This window comes from Sinohyriopsis cumingii, unplaced genomic scaffold (genome assembly GCF_028554795.1).
Source record: "Sinohyriopsis cumingii isolate HCF-2022 unplaced genomic scaffold, ASM2855479v2 utg001437l, whole genome shotgun sequence".
NCBI classification, from domain to species: Eukaryota; Metazoa; Mollusca; class Bivalvia; order Unionida; family Unionidae; genus Sinohyriopsis; species Sinohyriopsis cumingii.
The window spans coordinates 1,841,885-1,864,076 of NW_028315999.1; the positions used below are offsets into that span (position 1 = coordinate 1,841,885).

Consider the following 22,192-nt stretch of genomic DNA (forward strand, 5'->3'; position numbering starts at 1 on the left):
CATGCTTACACGTCATGCCCAACTGCAAATATCCAGATCTGTCATTTTGGGTTTTCTGTTGGACTTTACTTATAATAATGAAGTAATAAAATGGACATCTTAGACTATACTGACAGGAATGACACTTCCATTCACCACAAAAATTTGCTGTAAATAAGTCTGGTCTTGTTACAACAGAATCATAATCAGATCTTCAATGTATCTAAATTAAAATATTGGTATTAATTTAAAAGTACAAAATGTATATGTCTAAAGGAGACAGATTCCCATGCCTGTGGCAAATCTGATCAAACACGGACATAACAGATGCATCAAATATTTAAAAATTACTCCGTTTGGGGCTGATGATGCTGTTCTAACTGACCTGAATCCCCTTTTTAAATTTCCTAACAATGGCATGAAAAGTAGTGGAGACAAAAAACTTAAACACAAGTGTAAAAAGTTGCAATGCTATATGTACACACACATGCATTTAACTTACACACATATGCAATATAACATACAAACATATGCATGTAAGATGCACACCTATGCATATTGCACCATTCCAAACAATGTACTCCCTACCTGACTTGCAGGTGGGGACACAATGATAATGCTTTCTAAATGGGATTTTTTTAGTGAAGAGATTAGCTAATCTGAGATATTTTGATGGCAACAGCCTTAATGAAGATTTCATATTATGACACTGGAACACATTTCAAACATAGTGAGTTCATGATAATTTGAAAGAATTGCATCTTTTCTTGAAATAATTCTTGCTAAATTTAGGTTAGGAATACTTTACATGAATGCTGGAATTGGTCCCTATTCCAATTTTAATGTAAAGGAGAAGTTTGTTTCGATCTAATTAAATTAAGTACCATGAATTGTACATTGTATGCCCACCCTATATTAATCCTCTATGAAGAAACTAGCAGGATATGGTTGACCCTGGAAATTACAGACAAATGTGACTCCATGGCCTTGATCTTTGTTCAAGGTATACAGTTGTGAAGAAAACATGCTGTGCAGAAACCATGATTTTCCTTTAAGACATACCATGAACTTGATATCTGACCTTTAGGTCCTAAGTACAAGCAATCAATAAAGTTTTGTAATGGAACTTGCATAAGTACACAAGTTATCATGCAAACTCATTTTTTTAACTTAACAACAGTGATCTCAGCATTTTAACTTTTAACCCAAAATTCACAAGGCCTCATCGTTTCACAAGCTCTTCAAAAATTTTGGTCAAATGAACTAATGTAATTGTTCACACAAAAAAAACGTTCTTTCTTCAGTTACAGTGATCTTGACCTCTAACCCCAAATATTAATAAATAAAGCCACTCACAAACACTGGTCAAACAAAATCGATGAGAATGTAACTTTTCTGCAGAAACCACTCTCATTATCAGTCACATAGATGTTGACCTTTGAACTTTTTACCCAAAATCAAAATTCCTGCTCACTCTTAATGCAAGCCATCCAGATAGTTTGGTCAAGGAACTTACTCTAGAACAAAACTTGTTGTGCAAAATCCATTTTTTATAAGTCATAATGATCCTGACCTTTAATCACAAAATCGATAGGCCTCTCCCTTACCTTACTGTAAGCCCTTGACAAAGGATGATCATCAAAGTTCATGGTCAAGAACTAAAACTATTTGTCATCCTGTCACCTTAACATTTGACCCAAAATCATTAGACTACCTTCTTACCTAAAGTGTAAGCCATCCACAAACTATGGTAGCAATACAAGGTTGAGAACTGAATCTTTTGCAGAAACTATTTTCATCTTTAGCAACAGTGACGTGACTTATTGTTTTGACCCAAAAATCAGGAGTCTTGCTGTTTACTCCAAGTGTAGGACATCCACAAAGTGTCACCCAGGTATGTGATGCTAAACTAAGGTTATTGTGCAGAGAAACATAATTTTTCTTCAATCAGTGGCCTTCGCCTTTGACCTTTTGACACAACCATGAAGAAGGATGTAGAACCGATGTATAGTTACTGTATGGAAATTATTTCAGTCACAGTGACCATGTCCTTTGGACTCCACTTTCAACTGGCTTCTTCGTTACCTCAAATGTGAACCATTCACAATATTTAGTCTAGGTCTGTTATCATGCTAAAATCCAGAAAGTAATTAACACTGACATAGCTCACCTCTGTGCTTACTTTAAACACATCATGCCAAATATAAAGTCAGACAAAAATGATCTTGAACCCTTTTCAAATTAAAATTTCTTCTCTTTTATGTTTACATTAAATTGCATTCCTTTAGCAAGTTGTATGATACAGTAAATAAAAAAACCAAGGTGGGTCAGATGCTAAATGCAAATTTAACATACTCTAATGCAATGTGAAATATGTCAAATGACCTTCCTTAAGTTTGTTGCCAGGGTGTGGTATTAACAGATATGTGTGGCACAAAAATCTGTGTGGTATTAATAGATATGTATACAATAAAAACATCTGTGTGGTATTAACAGATATGTATACAGCAAAAATTCCAAGTCAGTGAAGTATGAAATATGGTTCATATTGCCCTACTTTTGTTTGATATTGTAGTTCTCATTAAGATGCATTCCCTCACCAATTTCATGAACCTTAATATGTATTTACCATATATACTGGGACCCCATGAATGAAATTTTTTTGTTCACTCTATTTTCTGGGACATGTCATTTTTTCAAGTCATAAGTTGTGAGACACCTTTTAAATCATTTGAAAATACATGTCAGAAAATGCACTCAAACTTAAATTTTATTTAAAAGAGAATTAATCGTGTACTTGAAAAAAATAACTTTAATCCACTGTAGACTCTTCTAATCAACCCAACCCTTCTCCTGCACACATACGATCCATACATTCAGTGCATGATTATGTTTTATCTTCCTCTTGGAGTACAATCAAGCGTTATTTATATCTCTACATTCACGTCAATAAAAAATGTGTTTATCTGACAAAAGTGATACAAACTACAGTATGTATGAATAAGCCAACATATACACATGACATATACAGAGTTCATGGATATATTTTTTCTTTAAAAAGTTGCTCATAATGAACAAATAGGAATACATGATAACAGTATAAGGTTAGTTTATTTCATTTTATTAGCAAATAAGTGTTATTTTTATCTTTGTTATTGCAATGTGCAGTGGCTGGGGGTGGGGATGCAAATTCAACACAAATTTATTTCATTTCTTAAGTCTGGGGACACATGAAGAAGTTTCACCATAAGTTCTGGCACATGGAAAAATTTAATTATTAAATATCGTCCCAATATATACAGTAAATATGGGATAACATTTTTCAGTTGGGGACAGACTGCACACCATTAAAAGACTTTTGGTGACCATCCATTCAGGACAAGATTCTTAATATATTCATTGTGGCAACATTCATGAGATCAGATCAGTACCATTTTCATTCAAAAGCACCTAGATATGACACTTAATCTTTTGGTGAAAATCCCATATCATTATGACTTTCAAAAGGAGTAGAAAATAACAAGATTTTCAAGATGGTTGTGATGGTAGTCATGCTGGATCATAAGAAATCTTCTGGTGAAAACTCAAAGTTGATACAAATTTCTATCTAGAAGGGGTAGATATAAACTTTTCATGATTGCCACAGCAGTGGCCATACTGAATGATCAGCACATTTTTATTTCAAACCAACTAGACACCATAAAACCTCATGATATGACTTTCCATTCTGGTGGAATAGCAATAACAAGATTTTCAAGATGGCTGCCAGTGGCCATACTGGATGTCAGATAAACACCTTTTTCCTTTAGGACTAACATACATCATAAGAAGTTATTTAGTGTTAATATGACCATCCATTCAGGACAAGTACAAATACAGATTTTGAAGCTTGTGCTAATTGATGCAAAGACAACTGATGACAGATATTGGAAAACAGGCCATTCCACACTCTCCTGATAAAAGCATTGCTATTTGAATCTTTCAAATATGCCCATGAATATGGCTTTTCCAATTTATAATAAAACTGATCTTTGCCTTCTAAATAAACACTTACCTCTTCATTCTCAGCTCTCTCTGAATCTACCACAGCTCGAGAGCTCTTCTTGTCGTCTGTGATCTGCTGCACTAAGTCAGCAAAATATGGCTCTGACACTCGGCCCTTCTCACTCAGCTTCTTGAGTCTCAGCTTCAGTAGCTTCATCAGCATCTGTAAAACAAGGATGGTATCAACAGTCTTTGCTAAAGTATGGGGTGCATTTTAGTAATCTGACCTAAATGGTCTGTCACAACTGTGATTTCATGACCCAAACTATGCTCTTCTTTACAGGTAAAAAAAAAACGAACAGCTCCAGTAAAACCAGATAGGAATAATTTTTGTATAAAAATTCTCTCTATTTTACATAATTTAGTTTTTTATTTTAATATATATCTAACTGATTCATTCTATTAATTTACATCATAATTAAATGACTTTTTGTACCAACATGCTTTGAACTTATATCCAGTAACAAGTATATATCCATCATTTTGCTAGATTTCAAAACTGGTCATGAAAACAAAACTTTAAACTACTCACTTTTGATTTAAAGAATTTTACACTTCAAAAGCATAGCTAAAATAAGGTTATAGCAAGTGTAAATTTTGGGTGTATTTATTAATGCAATGTTCAAGTAAAACTAAATGGAAAAATGGACTGACCTGAAGCAGTGAGAAGAAAACCTTCAAAGCCTGTCATTAACTTCCTTGGCTGATGTTTGATCATTTCTTATGATAAATAAGTGTCCATTGTTACCTTACTCTTCCAAGGTAAGTAACTAGTACTCAGTATTGTTTATGATCTTCTTGACAAAATTTCATACAGTAAAACTTAATAACTGATTAATTAAAAACACAATTCCAAAATTGACTTCCCGTCAATTAATACAACCATGGGGATGAAGGAAGACTATATTCTGTGTTTACTAATTTACACAGTGAAGCATGTAATAAACAACGTCCCTTATAAACTGTGTTTACTCATCTACACAAAGAAGCATGTAATAAACAAGGCCTTTATATGTTGTGTTTACTCATTTACACAAAGAAGCATGTAATAAACAATGCCCGTATATGCTGTGTTTACTCATTTACACAATGAAGCATGTAATAAACAAGGTCCTTTATAAGCTGTGTTTACTCATGTATACAAAGAACATGTAATAAACAAGGTCCCCTATAAGCTGTGTTTACTCATGTACACCAAGAAGCATGTAATAAGCAAGGTCCCCTATAAGCTGTTTACTCATGTACACAAAGAAGCATGTAATAAACAAGGTCCCCTATAAGCTGTGTTTACTCATGTACACCAAGAAGCATGTAATAAGCAAGGTCCCCTATAAGCTGTTTACTCATGTACACAAAGAAGCATGTAATAAACAAAGTCCCCTATAAGTTGTGTTTACTCATGTACACAAGGAAGCAGGTAATAAACAAGGTCCCCTATAAACTGTGTTTACTCATTTACACAAAGAAGCATGTAATAAACATGGTCCCCTACAAGTTGTGTTTACTCATGTACACAAAGAAGCATGTAATAAACAGGGTCCCTTATAAACTGTGTTTACTCATTTACACAAAGAAGCATGTAATAAACAAAGTCCCCTATAAACTGTGTTTACTCATTTAAACAAGAAGCATGTAATAAAAAAGGTCCCCTATAATCATGTTTATTCATGTATGCAAAGAAGCATGTAATAAACAAGGTCCCCTATAAACTGTGTTTACTCATTTACACAAAGAAGCATGTAATAAACAAGGTCCTCTATAAGCCATGTTTACTCATGTACACAAAGCATTTACACAAAAAGGCATATAATAAACAAGGTTACCTTTATACTTTATTTACTCATTTAAAGGATATATCACCTGTATGTTTTAAAAAGTTTGATTTCTTTCAAATTCCTTGTAAGACAGTGTTGTTAGAGCAGTGCATCTCTTTCTTCAAATTAATATATCAGTATGAACGTTTTGTCAGTTTAGTTGGTGATATATTTATGGACGTTCCCTTCTGCTTCCATAAATAATATATTATACCAAGAAAACCTCTCAATTTTCCATTAAAAACATTAAATGATAGAGCATTGCTGTAACAGTTCTTGGTTATACAAGCATTGTTCCATCTAGGATTCCATCTGCAAGGAACACAGCATCACCCTAACCCCCAAATCTGAAGGACACATACAATGTTCAAAAGTTCTCTTTTGTTGTCTAATCAGTTTGTAATTTAACATTTCATTTTGGATTGGAATTTGGTCATTTGTGTCATGATGTCTTTTTAATATCCAATCCTGGACCAGATCTACTTTTTTAAACCAGAACTGGATTTTGGTTTTGATTTGTCACTGATCATATATTTCCTGGAAGAAATACTTTAATTTCCTTTACTCATAGTAATATCAAAACTTGAGAAAGCTTCATCTGTTTCAAAGATTTTTCCTTCAAGCATACAATCTACTTCATCATCTACACTGCACAATCATCTTCGTCTGCAGATACTTAGATTATTACAATAGGAATCTTCTCAAGGATTCTTAATTATTATAATAGCAATCTTCTCAAGGATTCATACACTGTACAGATCCCTTGAGGCTTTTAAAGGATTCATACATTGTACATATCCCTTGAGGTTTCTCAAGGATTCATACATTGTACAAACCTATGCTTCTCAAGCATTGATACATTGTATATATCCCATAGGCTGGTACTACCAATACAAACTGGTTCTTTGTCTTTATTACTATAAAGTGTACAGGCATATTCTATTACTGGTGACAGAATACAAGCATTTGAACAATTAACACAATTGCTATGAACCATAATGAAACTGAAACTATGCACAGATACTTTTAGCAACTAGTGAGATCATTGCATTTCCATAGAATAAGTTGATTAGGATACTTTCTTAGAGGAATAAGTTGTGACAGTAAAAAAGACACTCCTGTATCATCCATCTCTGACATTTCTGACATCAACACTGGCAAAAGTTACTTAAGTTTGTATGTACAAGTCTCTAAATTAATTTACAAGTATTCATGTAATGGATGTACATCATGGTATTCTTTTGTGACTTTCTCTAAATTATGATGGAAATCATGATCTAGTCAGACTTGGTGGGACCAAACAAGTACTCTTTTTAAGGAATTCTTTTTATCAAGAGACATACATTTTTGGCCTGGCAGATTACCGTAACTCTATATTGAAATTGCTGCAGAAACTACCTTTCGTCTTTGGCAAACAATAAAAACTGAAAGCAAAACTTACCAAAATATTCCACATTGGAACTTTTTTTACATATCATTACATTATATTTAAACAAACACAAATTAGTAATATAGAATCATCATGAACACCTAAACTGTTTTCACACTTTCTTCAGTTCTACTACATTGCAATTTACATAGAAATAAAACAAGTTCTGACAATTCTTATGCAAATATTTCTTTCTTTATGTATAGTCCAACTATACCAACCCGTTTGTTTGTACCCCCTAGCGATTTCCATAATGGAAACCTTTAATGTGATAAAACTGCAAGGAACTTAGTCAATTCATTCATTGATTTATAATTTCTAACCTGACTGTGAGTAGAGTGGTCCTAACACCGTCATCATCTGCGCATTTCATGCTTAACAGAAGTTTTCAACATAATAGACAGACATGCTCAAGATCCAATTCCAGTTCCTGGACAAGTCCATTTTCAGCAAAGGGGTGTGTGCACAACTACACAGATGTACACACATAAGTCGTCTGCTTCAGATATTTACAATGTTGAATCAAGCAAGGGAAAAGAATAACAACAACAAATTTGCCTTTCACGTGGATTTAACAAGCAGTTTCATTTCTATGTTCATGTGTGCAAAGGGATATAATTCCAAACTCTCAACGTTATGTAATTTACAGAATTATCCGGCAGTTACCAAACAGGATGAACTATATCATTATGTTGTCTGATGGAAATAAACTAACCAATAGTGTATGCAATATTGCGCCATGTTAGTATGGAAAGTCCGTTAAGCATGAAAGATGCAGGGGATGCCAATATTAGTGCCATTCTGGTCAGGTTAGAAATTATAAGTCAATGATCCAGTTGACTTAGTTCTGTGCACTTTTTATCACATTAAACATTTTTGTTATTGAAATCAGTAGAGTGGGTACAAACAAACAGGGATGTATTGTCAGACTATAGTCTGTTTACAAAGAAAAGCAGACATAAAATACACAATTTCTAGTTCATGGGATGCATCATTCCAAAATCTAATGTGAATCTCCATTTGCTTTTCTTGAGCCCTTTTTCAGACTTTCATCAACATGTATAAAAAATGGACCTGAAAAAAATGTGTTTCAGTCAATAAACTTAAAATGATCTGATAAGCCAAAGAGTTTTCACTTTAACGTGTTATGTTTTAAGGTTTTTATTGAGGTTTTAATGTGATATGTTTTAAGGTATTTATTGAGGTTTTAATGTGATATGTTTTAAGGTTTTTATTGAGGTTTTAATGTGATATGTTTTAAGGTTTTTATTGAGGCTTTAATGTGATATGTTTTAAGGTTTTTATTGAGGCTTTAATGGGATATGTTTTAAGGTTTTTATTGAGGCTTTAATAGGATATGTTATAGGCTTTTATTGAGGTTTTAATGGGATATGTTTTAAGGTTTTTTTTGAGGTTTTATTGTGATATTTTTTATGGTTTTTATTGAGGTTTTAATTGGATTTTGTTTTCCTTCTAAGTCTCCAATCCCATTACTTTATTCAAGTGTGTGTGTGTGTGTTATATTCTAAACTAATAAGCAATAATGTTCAGTGCTTACATCATCCTTCTGCTTCTCTTGGTCTTGCTCCATTTTGCTGAATTCATCAAGGTCTTGTTTCTTCATTTCTTGATCAGCATCAGCACTAAAAATATTAATACCAATAATGTGGATCATGTCCTTACTTGTACCCTTGTTCTGGATTAATAATAGAATACATTAATACCTTGTTCTGGATTAATAATAGAGTACATTAATACCATGTTCTGGATTAATAATAGAGTACATTAATACCTTGTTCTGGATTAATAATAGAGTACATTAATACCATATTCTAGATTAAAAATAGAGTTCACTAATACCATGTTCTAGACTACAAATAGAGTTCATTAATACCATGTTCTAGATTCATAATCAATGGAGTACATTAATACCATGTTCTGGATTAAAAATAGAGTTCATTAATACAATGTTCTAGATTCATAATTAATAGAGTAAAACAATACCATGTTCTGGAATAATAACAGAGTATATCAATACCATGTTCTGGATTAATAATAGAGTACATTAATACCATGTTCTGGAATAATAATAGAGTACATTAATACCATGTTCTGGAATAATAATAGAGTACATCAATACCATGTTCTGGATTAATAATAGAGTACATTAATACCATATTCTGGATTAATAATAGAGTACATTAATACCATGTTCTGGAATAATAATAGAGTACATTAATACCATGTTCTGGAATAATAATAGAGTACATTAATACCATATTCTGGATTAATAATAGAGTACATTAATACCATGTTCTGGAATAATAATAGAGTACATCAATACCATGTTCTGGATTAATAATAGAGTACATTAATACCATGTTCTGGATTAATAATAGATTATATTATTGTGATGTTCTGGCTTAATAATAAATTGCGGATATATTTTCACCAACCATATAATATAATCCAGATATATTTCATCATGTAGTACAAAAATATGATATTTTAATGAGTGGCAAATCTGTAAGTTAAAATATATTATTGTACAATGCCATGAAACATATCCAGTATTTACGCAGAAAACAAAATAATTTATTTTTTATTATATCTTAAAGCATAAAAGATTAAATTCACTTTTCAGAATATCACCCCGACCCTCTCTTTGTTAATTCACCCAACTTTCATAGGCTGATTAAAATATAAATATCAGCAACTTAATAGAGCAGTAGAGTTGGGATGATCTAATCTGTGTCAGTAAATTACATATTAAAAGACTATTTGATCCTATCTGACCATACATCAATTTTTATTTATTAATGCATCAATGTGGGTTATCAAGGTAATAAAGGCAAACAATCTGAAAGAAATGCTGTCAAGTCAAATTTCTTCAGCAAAAGTTTTTTTCCATGTCTGAAAGGTAATGCAGTTCCAATTTATTTGTTGTCGCTCACATAGTGTTCATTTTTCTTGCTGTAGATATCTTTTGTAGGCACACACACTGAAGCATTATGGGGCATAATGGAAATTCTTGTATTTTCACATGTTAAAATATAAGGATATTGTTGTTGTTGTTGTTGTTGTGGGGTTTAATGCCATTTTTCAGCACATGATAGGCTATACATGGCAGCCAGTATTAATGGTGGAGGAAGAACCCAGGAAAACCCCGGAAAGATATAAGGATATATATTTCACATGTACAAATTAAGAAATATTTTCTACATTTCACAGTGAAATATATAATAATGGAGAACATTTAAATACAAGGAGTTCACAACACTTTGTGTACAAACAGTACAATTATACTGTATATACTTATTTATATGTCCAGTCTAACTAAAAACTGCATAGACCCAGATCAGTTGTAGCATAATTCCCCAGCAGCTCTAGGTATATGCAGTTTGTTAGGTATAATCAGTAAAACAAGCAACTTAAACCCGGATCTGCCAACACATTATACAATGGCAGATCAGGGTCTATTTTGTTCGTCACTGAATCCAACTGAAAAGCATGCATACACTTACTGCATTTGATGGAATACCCACACTGTGGGCTTACAAAATTCTAGTAGAGTACATTATAGTAAGATCTGAGCTCATCATAATACTCACATAAAATTCTTATCATAATAAACACAAACCACTGATATCATAATGAACATACTCCATCTCATCATTATAAACACACACCAATAAGCACTCACAATCTCACCATAATAAACACACACCAATAATATGCTTACATATAAAGTTATGCTTCACAACTGTCACAAAAATCAACTTCCTTAAATATATTTAGTGTTCGTTTTGTGGTAAAAGCTGTTAAATGATGACTTCTCATTTCCTATCATAAACAAATTTTCAAACAGTCAAGCTGATATATTGTTTACAGTATTTTGCAAGTCAGAATAATTCAGCAACTGGTAAAGGCCAGCATGTGAAAGAGCAAAAATGCTTTGAAAAATAGCCACAAGTCTGTATTTTACCCTGTCCCTCTTCTGAAAAAATTTCCAAAACCTATCTTCATCTGTGCCTTATAATACCAATTAATAAGTACCTTATTTTGCATTATTTCAATAAAAACATTTGGAGACATTCTGACTGGCTATACTTTTTTATTTTCAGCTAAAAATGTGATACACTTTTTCTTGTCTAAAATCCTGAGTGATAGTTTCTCCTCTGAACGCTGTGACAATCATAATGAGAAAGATATCTGCGTCACCTGATAAAATATGAACGGTTAAATGAATTCAATTCATGCCTTTGCTATAAGTACTACCTGATTTTTTCTTCTTTTCATAATCAGTCTTAAATGCATTAGTTCTTAAGACAATCAAACAGTTTTATGTAATATAAATACCTCCTGCTTCTCTCTGCTTATGCATCTTTTTCAAAGATGAATTTTTCAATTATTTATTAGTACATGCTCACTGATGCTTGTACATATGTTATGAGTGTGAAACTGTTTGATTTTCTGAATAACTAAATTCTTTAGTGTTAAGGTTACATGAAATTGTTGCCAAGTTGTGCTATATATACATGGTATATTGTACATAGCACAAAGTCTCAAGGTATATTATATTCTGTGATTAAATGAGTTACCTTCTTTAATTATTATTATTTTATTATTATTATTATTATTATTAAATAAATCCAATATTGGAACATGTTTTTATTTAAAAATTTCAACCTTCTGTTCAATTTGGCACTGAAGAATGGAACATAAGTACATAACAAACTCCCTTATATCTGTCTTGAGAGCTCTCTACTTTGGAGGTATATTGTATTTTTTAACATGGTCATGCAGCAGAATCCATGCACCATTTTAAAATGGTCATTTTTTAAGTGTGACACAAGGTGACTGAATAAGAATACATGTAAATGAGACACATAATCAGTTCATATATTGTTAAGAATGCTACTTTTTATATTATAACACTTCATAATAATTCCGGTATAGTTATTTGCATTACCTGACATTCCGTGTACACAGAAACCAAAAATATTTTTTCATACTAACAAAACCATGCTGTTATCTAGTCATACATGTGATTCTACTGGTGGTAGGACAAAATACCCTTTTAAATGCCATCTACTTCACATACCATTTTATAGCTGAAATCGACCACAGTACTACTGAAAATCAAGATTTTTTTTAGATTTTATTTTTAAAAATTATACCTATTTTTTGCATGTCATATCCCCATATTACTGAATACCCTGGGAACCAGTATAATGGAGACAAGAAATATTACATGGAGCAATGATGTGAGACAGCCATGTATACACAACAAGCTTTAATAATTATCTTATTGGCGTAATCTGAATAGATTCTGGCAAAATGCAGAATGTTTATGATGTATTATAAGTAAAAGAGATCCAAGTTGGTCCATGGTGACATTACAAGTTTTTTAATAAAAATCAGTCAACAATTCGAGAAGGTGAGATGAAAAGTCACCACTTCTGACAGATCTGACTAGCAAATTATATCCTGAGCTATTGGAGCATCCAAGAGAAATTAATTTTTACAAATCTACAAAAACTGAGGGTGTCAACTTATAATATATACAGTGTATCTAAGAGTATCAATTATAGAATATTTGAAGATAATTTGGTTTTGAGAAATATCTTCCAATACTTACATGAGACCTGATAACATTTGTTGGTCAGTTTGATGTATTAGTCACAAGCCTTGCATAGAAGTTGGTAGATTGTTCAGTACATGTATCAGTATGTCTGAGAGGCTCTGTCCTCTCTGTGACAAGCTGGTACATTGTTCAGTACATGTATCAGTATGTCTGAGAGGCTCTGTCCTCTCTGTGACAAGCTGGAAGATTGTTCAGTACATGTATCAGTATGTTTGAGAGGCTCTGTCCTCTCTGTGACAAGCTGGAAGATTGTTCAGTACATGCATCAGTATGCATGAGAGGCTCTGTCCTCTCTGGGACAAGCTGGAAGATTGTTCAGTACATGTATCAGTATGTTTGAGAGGCTCTGTCCTCTCTGTGACAAGCTGGAAGATTGTTCAGTACATGCATCAGTATGTTTGAGAGGCTCTGTCCTCTCTGTGACAAGTTGGTAGATTGTTCAGTACATGTATCAGTATGTCTGAGAGGCTCTGTCCTCTCTGTGACAAGCTGGTAGATTGTTCAGTACATGTATCAGTATGTTTGAGAGGCTCTGTCCTCTCTGTGACAAGCTGGAAGATTGTTCAGTACACGCATCAGTATGTTTGAGAGGCTCTGTCCTCTCTGTGACAAGTTGGTAGATTGTTCAGTACATGTATCAGTATGTCTGAGAGGCTCTGTCCTCTCTGTGACAAGCTGGAAGATTGTTCAGTACATGCATCAGTATGTCTGAGAGGCTCTGTCCTCTCTGTGACAAGCTGGAAGATTGTTCAGTACATGTATCAGTATGTTTGAGAGGCTCTGTCCTCTCTGTGACAAGCTGGAAGATTGTTCAGTACACGCATCAGTATGTTTGAGAGGCTCTGTCCTCTCTGTGACAAGCTGGGTACATTGTTCAGTACATGTATCAGTATGTCTGAGAGGCTCTGTCCTCTCTGTGACAAGCTGGAAGATTGTTCAGTACATGTATCAGTATGTTTGAGAGGCTCTGTCCTCTCTGTGACAAGCTGGAAGATTGTTCAGTACATGCATCAGTATGCATGAGAGGCTCTGTCCTCTCTGTGACAAGCTGGAAGATTGTTCAGTACATGTATCAGTATGTTTGAGAGGCTCTGTCCTCTCTGTGACAAGCTGGAAGATTGTTCAGTACATGCATCAGTATGTTTGAGAGGCTCTGTCCTCTCTGTGACAAGTTGGTAGATTGTTCAGTACATGTATCAGTATGTCTGAGAGGCTCTGTCCTCTCTGTGACAAGCTGGTAGATTGTTCAGTACATGTATCAGTATGTTTGAGAGGCTCTGTCCTCTCTGTGACAAGCTGGAAGATTGTTCAGTACACGCATCAGTATGTTTGAGAGGCTCTGTCCTCTCTGTGACAAGTTGGTAGATTGTTCAGTACATGTATCAGTATGTCTGAGAGGCTCTGTCCTCTCTGTGACAAGCTGGAAGATTGTTCAGTACATGCATCAGTATGTCTGAGAGGCTCTGTCCTCTCTGTGACAAGCTGGAAGATTGTTCAGTACATGCATCAGTATGTTTGAGAGGCTCTGTCCTCTCTGTGACAAGTTGGTAGATTGTTCAGTACATGTATCAGTATGTCTGAGAGGCTCTGTCCTCTCTGTGACAAGCTGGTAGATTGTTCAGTACATGTATCAGTATGTTTGAGAGGCTCTGTCCTCTCTGTGACAAGCTGGAAGATTGTTCAGTACACGCATCAGTATGTTTGAGAGGCTCTGTCCTCTCTGTGACAAGTTGGTAGATTGTTCAGTACATGTATCAGTATGTCTGAGAGGCTCTGTCCTCTCTGTGACAAGCTGGAAGATTGTTCAGTACATGCATCAGTATGTCTGAGAGGCTCTGTCCTCTCTGTGACAAGCTGGAAGATTGTTCAGTACATGCATCAGTATGTTTGAGAGGCTCTGTCCTCTCTGTGACAAGCTGGAAGATTGTTCAGTACATGCATCAGTATGTTTGAGAGGCTCTGTCCTCTCTGTGACAAGTTGGTAGATTGTTCAGTACATGCATCAGTATGTTTGAGAGGCTCTGTCCTCTCTGTGACAAGTTGGTAGATTGTTCAGTACATGTATCAGTATGTCTGAGAGGCTCTGTCCTCTCTGTGACAAGCTGGAAGATTGTTCAGTACATGCATCAGTATGTCTGAGAGGCTCTGTCCTCTCTGTGACAAGCTGGAAGATTGTTCAGTACATGCATCAGTATGTTTGAGAGGCTCTGTCCTCTCTGTGACAAGCTGGAAGATTGTTCAGTACATGCATCAGTATGTCTGAGAGGCTCTGTCCTCTATGTGACAAGCTGGAAGATTGTTCAGTACATGCATCAGTATGTTTGAGAGGCTCTGTCCTCTCTGTGACAAGTTGGTAGATTGTTCAGTACATGCATCAGTATGTTTGAGAGGCTCTGTCCTCTCTGTGACAAGTTGGTAGATTGTTCAGTACATGTATCAGTATGCATGAGAGGCTCTGTCCTCTCTGTGACAAGTTGGTAGATTGTTCAGTACATGTATCAGTATGCATGAGAGGCTCTGTCCCCTCTGTGACATGCAAGAACTGGATGATGAGTTCCAACATATTATTCACTATACTAGCTCCAAGAGGGAACTAGATTATTTTTACCTAATAGGTATGCATATGCTCACTAAATAGCACTTTGTAAAATATTGAAACCATCATGAGTAAGACTGATAATTTTGTAATAAATGATTAGCAAAGTTTGATAAATTTATTGCCAAACTTGAAATAATGGTGTCAAACTTGAAATAATAACCTTCCACTATTTTGTTCACTCTTAACTTAGTTCATTGTTTACATCTGTATGCATTTGTTTGTACTAACATATCTCATGTGAGGTCTTTACAGAAATAAAAAGTCTCAAAATGTCACAAATGCTGAACAAGCATATATGTTTTTGATTATGTTTTTGAGACTGATGAAAGGCATTAAGTTTTGTGGTCATGCAACATTATATGTACATAGTGGTAACGTCCCAGAAAATCATTATCATATCTACATACTTATAAGTCAATCCAACTGTATAAAACATAATATGCCTGTCAGCAGATCAGGGTCTATTTTGCTTGGTTGACTGATTAGTCCTAACAAACTGCATACACGTAGAATTGCTGGCACATTAAGTGATGGCAGATCTAGGTCTATGCAGTTTGCAACTGGACCCATCTATAAGCAAATATATTCAGTATGATCTAGGCTTCCTTCCAAGGAGCAAGAAATTTGCACCCTGTAATAACTTGGGCAGGTATGACCAAAAAGTGTGCTTATTAAAGCATGTGAGGATATCATAAGGACATACAATGCCTCTAAAAAACTTAATGCAAATACTTCATACTGTTGACTTCACTTTAACAGTTAAAGATACCTATATCTGACTACTTGCTAAAGCAGGCAAGACACTGATCTCACATCTATGACTAACATACTTCTTTTGAGATACTGTAATTAGACATGAAGAGTTATCTCCCTTGGTAGTGGTACCAAGTGTCATACATGCAAGGCAAGACATTGACACATTTGTTTATGTTAACATGTACTGGTATTTATGGTTTTAGTAAGAAATGTATTTCTAATTGATTAAAAAATTTAATCAGAAGACACACTCATGTATAAAACGCACATTTTTAAATATCATTTTCTTTTTTAGTTAGGATATCTTTGCATTGTTGGTGTTCATAATGTATTTGAGAAACAAAGGTGTTGTGTGGAGAAAAATACATTCAGCTCTAGCAAGTAGTATGTTACTTCTCATTATTGAACATTAGATTAATCTGCAATACAACATAATCACAGGAATCCTACGTTCCATTACATGTGCTGTGTCCTAAGCAACGTGAACCAAAAACACATTATACAGGACAAGAAACATGGCCAAAAAACACATTAAACACGACAAGAAGTATGGACCAAAACCACATTAAACATGACAAGCACAGACCAAACACAAATTATATACAACAAGGAACATGGAGCAAAACCACATTAAACAGGGCAAGAAACATGAAGCAAAACGACATTAAACAGGACAAGAAACATGGACCATAAACACATTAAACAGGACAAGAAGCATGGACCAAAAACACATTAAACAGGACAAGAAACATGGACCATAAACACATTAAACTGGACAAGAAGCAAGCACTGAAAACACATTAAACAGGACAAGAAACATGGACCAAAACACATTAAACAGGACAAGAAACATGGACCATAAACACATTAAACAGGACAAGAAGCATGGACCAAAAACCCATTATACAGCACAAAAAACATTGACCAAAAACACATTAAACAGGACAAGAAACATGGACCAAAAACCCATTATACAGGACAAAAAAACATGGACCAAAAACACATTAAACAGGACAAGAAACATGGATCATAAACACATTAAACAGGACAAGAAGAATGGACCAAAACCACATTAAACATGATAAGCATAGACCAAACACAAATTATATACAACAAGGAACATGGAGCAAAACCACATTAAACAGGGCAAGAAACATGGAGCAAAACCATATTAAACAGGACAAGAAACATGGACCATAAACACATTAAACAGGACAAGAAACATGGACCAAAAACACATTAAACACGACAAGAAGCATGCACCGAAAACACATTAAACAGGACAAGAAGCATGGACCAAAAACACATTAAACAGGACAAGAAACATGGACCATAAACACATTAAACAGGACAAGAAACATGGACCATAAACCCATTAAACAGGACAAGAAACATGGTCCATAAACCCATTAAACAGGACAAGAAACATGGACCATAAACACATTAAACAGGACAAGAAGAATGGACCTAAAACCCATTATACAGGACAAAAAACATCGACCAAAAACACATTAAACAGGACAAGAAACATGGACCATAAACACATTAAGCAGGACAAGAAGCATGGACCAAAAACCCATTATACAGCACAAAAAACATCGACCAAAAACACATTAAACAGGACAAGAAACATGGACCAAAAACACATTAAACAGGACAAGAAACATGGACCATAAACCCATTAAACAGGACAAGAAACATGGACCATAAACCCATTAAACAGGACAAGAAACATGGACCATAAACCCATTAAACAGGACACGAAACATGGACCATAAACCCATTAAACAGGACAAGAAACATGGACCATAAACCCATTAAACAGGACAAGAAACATGGACCATAAACCCATTAAACAGGACAAGAAACATGGACCATAAACACATTAAACAGGACAAGAAGAATGGACCTAATACCCATTATACAGGACAAAAAACATCGACCAAAAACACATTAAACAGGACAAGAAGCATGGACCATAAACACATTAAACAGGACAAGAAGCATGGACCAAAAACCCATTATACAGGACAAAAAACATCGACCAAAAACACATTAAACAGGATTTATGACACAAACCTGTTGTTTTTAAGGAGAATATGGATCATCCCACTGGTGAGTAAAGTGGGTGCATTTTTATTTGTTGCCACATCCATTGGCTCTGCCCACTTCTGCACCCCCTCATCTCTCTTGTCTGTCTTCATCCCCTCATCTTTCTTGCCTATCTTCAATGACCCTTTCTTCTTTGCAGAACCCTTCTTGTCATCTTTCCCCAATCTGCCAATCCTTTTCTGCAAATCAAGAGTTACATAATATAAAAAAGTAGGGACTAGCAGAAATGTTTGTAATCAATACACATATGTTATAACAGTGACTGCAATATATATATATATATATATATATATATATATATATATATATATATATATATATATATATATATATATATATATATATATTTCAAAGTGGATCAAAATCAATAAATCATTATATCTCAGATGCATGCTGGTTCACTGCATATGCTTAAAAATGACAAATATAACTATTTTTATCCTTTAATCTCAAATGGATCTATTATTAAAGAACCAAAATGAAAGTATGAAGAACAGCTTAAAATACTGAATCTTGACCTTGACCCTTACAGGGTCCCACTTTTGTATGTGACACATGAGTACATGAAAGTATATGACGTTTAATTGCTTGATCTCAGATAGCTCCTAAATTATAAAGTGGAAATGAAGGCAAAACTTAAAATACTGACACATGGCCATGTCACTCATGATATGACCCCAACCCCAATGTGGCACAAGAGGCAGTTTCTAATGATAATGAAAACAATACCAAGTTTCATCCCTAATGCTTAAAGTTACAGAGCTGGAAAGAATATATTATGGAAAACTTATGGAACCTAAATGTAGCACACAACAAACATTCTGTTGATGAGATATAAATATATCATGTTTCATCTCTAATGTTGAACAGTTCTAACATTACAGAGCAGTATGGAAATTATGACAGAAAACATAAAATACTGAGCTGTAACTATGACCTCAAAAACAGAACCCCCAATATGACAGACCCTTTACCTATGATGTACAACTAAGTATATCAAATTTCATCCATTAATTTTAAAAAAATTAAGTAATAATAATAATAATATTCTTTATTCAGTAATTTAGGCAACCAGCCTTCATTACAAAATACAAATACAAGTCAATATAGTGTGTGCCATGTTTTATAGTAATTAAATGTAGTGTTCAACATGAATATACATACATAATTTCCTATGCTTGGTTGTTGTTGTTGTTGCTGTGGGGTTTAACACATTTTTTAGTACATGATAGGCTATACATGGTGGCCAGTAGTAATGATGGAGGAAGAACTCAGGAAAACACCAGAAAGAACCATCGACCCATGAGAAGCTACTGGCAAGCTTTCTCACATACCCACATTGGCTGAATCTGAGACTCGAACCCATGCAGACAGAGGTGAGATGGCAGTGATCCGTAACGGAGAGCGCTTTAGATCACTCAGCCACTCAGGCCTATGTTTGGTGCATAATATTATAAAGATGTTACTACCTCTAAGGATATTATTCATCATTTGTCTGAGTTATCAAAGATTGTCATAGATGAAAAGCTGAACTGACAAAGTAAAAAAGATTTCTTATAATTAATATATTACTATGACTCATGAAGGATACACATTTTTCTACAGATGGATAGAGACAACAAAGTATTTCTTTCTTAAATGGCCATAAGCTGGACAAACACAAACAAAATGGAATTCGTCTTCTACTAAATAAACATTATTTTTCAGCATAATTCACAATACTTAATATTTCCTTCAATCCTGCTATGCCTACCTGTCTCTATTTTCAGTGTATGCTCTGAGCATCTAAATTTAGCAAGTAATTTCCAAAGAAAATATGATAATCCACATGAGTGGTGTTTTTCTGGTTCTACTTCACTTTTAACATGCTATAATACACACACTGACGTGAATTATTATCATCACTTTACCAGTTTTGGAATGTCAAATTCTTCATTCTTTGCAAAAATAGTGAGAAAAATTATTTTTATTCTCCAACATCTTGATTTTGCCAGACATACCCTAAACAGAAGCAAAATAACATCTCTTTAATTTTGATAACCCTGGAGACACAGTTAGTTAAATGACTTTAGTGTGGGCGGTAAGTTGAAGGCATTCTTTCAACCTTTTTGAAGTTATAAGTCAAGTGGAAAATGATGGAAAATGTAAAATATTGAGTTTTGACCTTGAAGACTAGTCACACATTCTTATGATGATGTATAAATAAACCATATTTCATTCCTTGATCCTAAATGGCTTTAAAGTTTTTGAGCAAAAAAGGAAAGTATGAGGGAAAACTTAAAATACTGAGTTGTGACTTTGGTCTTGACATGTGAAGCACCTTTTAATAATTTTATCAATTAATCAAAAATTACCAGAAAGTTATATAGCAAAAAGGCAAGTACTTAGGAAACCTAAAAAAAACTGAATTGTGACCTTGACCATAAAGACAGACTCACCCAATGTAGTTTACACACACTGTGTAATGATAATGTATAAATGTACCATGTTTCATCCATTAATTTCAAATGGCTTGAATGTTATACAGCAGAAATAAATGTTTAAGAAAAACTTGACCCTGAAGACGTGATGTGATGTGATTTTTGATTTTTAACGTAGCTTTAACAATTTTTCAGTCATATCGCTACGATGTCTGCAATGTGGCAGTTTATAGTGATGTCTAGCACTGGGGCATCATGCCGCAGACATGTAGCATGATGTCCCACCCAGTCACATTATCCTGACACCAGGCCGACCAGTCCTAACACTAACCTCTTAATGCTGAACGCCAAGCGAGGCAGCTGTTAGTACCATTTTTTAAGTCTCTGGTATGACTCGGCCGGGGATCGAACCCACGACCTCCCGCATCCGAGGCGGACGCTCTAACCACTAGGCCACCGGAGCGGTAACCCTGAAGACAGAAATCCTAACACAGTAAATGACACTCCTTCTAAGATTATAAATACAAAGTTTCATACCTTAGTCTCAAATGGCTTGAAAATTATACAGCACAAAGAAATGTGTAACAGACAACTTAAAATACTGAGCTGTAACCTTGACCTGAAGATAGGACCAACGATGAGGTATGTGACACACCTTCTAAGGAAAATGCATGTGTATACCAACTTTCATCCCTTAATCAAAAATGACTTTAAAGTTATAGGGCAGAAAAGAGAGTGCGACAGACTCATGTACAGACATGGAAATGAGGACACAATGTGACTCATGTATAGACATGTGGAAATGGGGACACTATGTGACTCATGTATAGACATATGGAAATGGGGACACTATGTTCCTGACTTTATATTAAAAGATGGTAGACAATAAGCATGCAAGCAAATTCTTATCTCCCTTAACTAAGAATTAACATGTCTATAATGTTAAATACAACAATGTATTAAAATGTACTATTTTGTCAGACTGGTTCTAAAAACTAAAACGATACCATACCATTCATAATAATAAAACATAATGGTAGTCTTTGGCACAGTCACACTTCCTTTAAATTTTATCTGCCACCTATAATAACCAAAATTCTCACTAAGTGGATTTAATTATTTAGAAATATCTAAATTGTGCCAGCAAAATGATCTGTGTCAGAATTTGTTTATTCCTTCACTGATATAATACTATCTCATTAGTTACTGATGCTAATTTCTGACAATGGTTTATTAATGGAAACCTATCTAATTCATTGGAAAATTGGAAATATACTTACATAGGTTTTGTGTGCTTTTTAAATTAGATATATTACAATGGAAGGTATTGGCAGAAAAAAATAATACAAATTACAAGTATATAAACAATTTTGTATGATTCCATGTTTTATA

General features: G+C 34.2%; 1 protein-coding gene across 1 annotated transcript in view; it reads right to left on the reverse strand.

Moving 5' to 3' along the window:
* The window catches only part of LOC149772500 (uncharacterized), a 113,390-nt gene that overhangs the window by 72,895 nt on the left and 18,303 nt on the right, over positions 1-22,192 (reverse strand). Inside the window, exons 5-7 of the mRNA XM_089947710.1 lie at positions 18,348-18,559; positions 8,825-8,909; positions 4,034-4,186 (exon numbers count right to left, since the gene is read on the reverse strand). Coding sequence (XP_089803836.1) covers positions 4,034-4,186; positions 8,825-8,909; positions 18,348-18,559 — 450 coding nt within the window. The remainder of the gene's footprint in view (positions 1-4,033; positions 4,187-8,824; positions 8,910-18,347; positions 18,560-22,192) is intronic.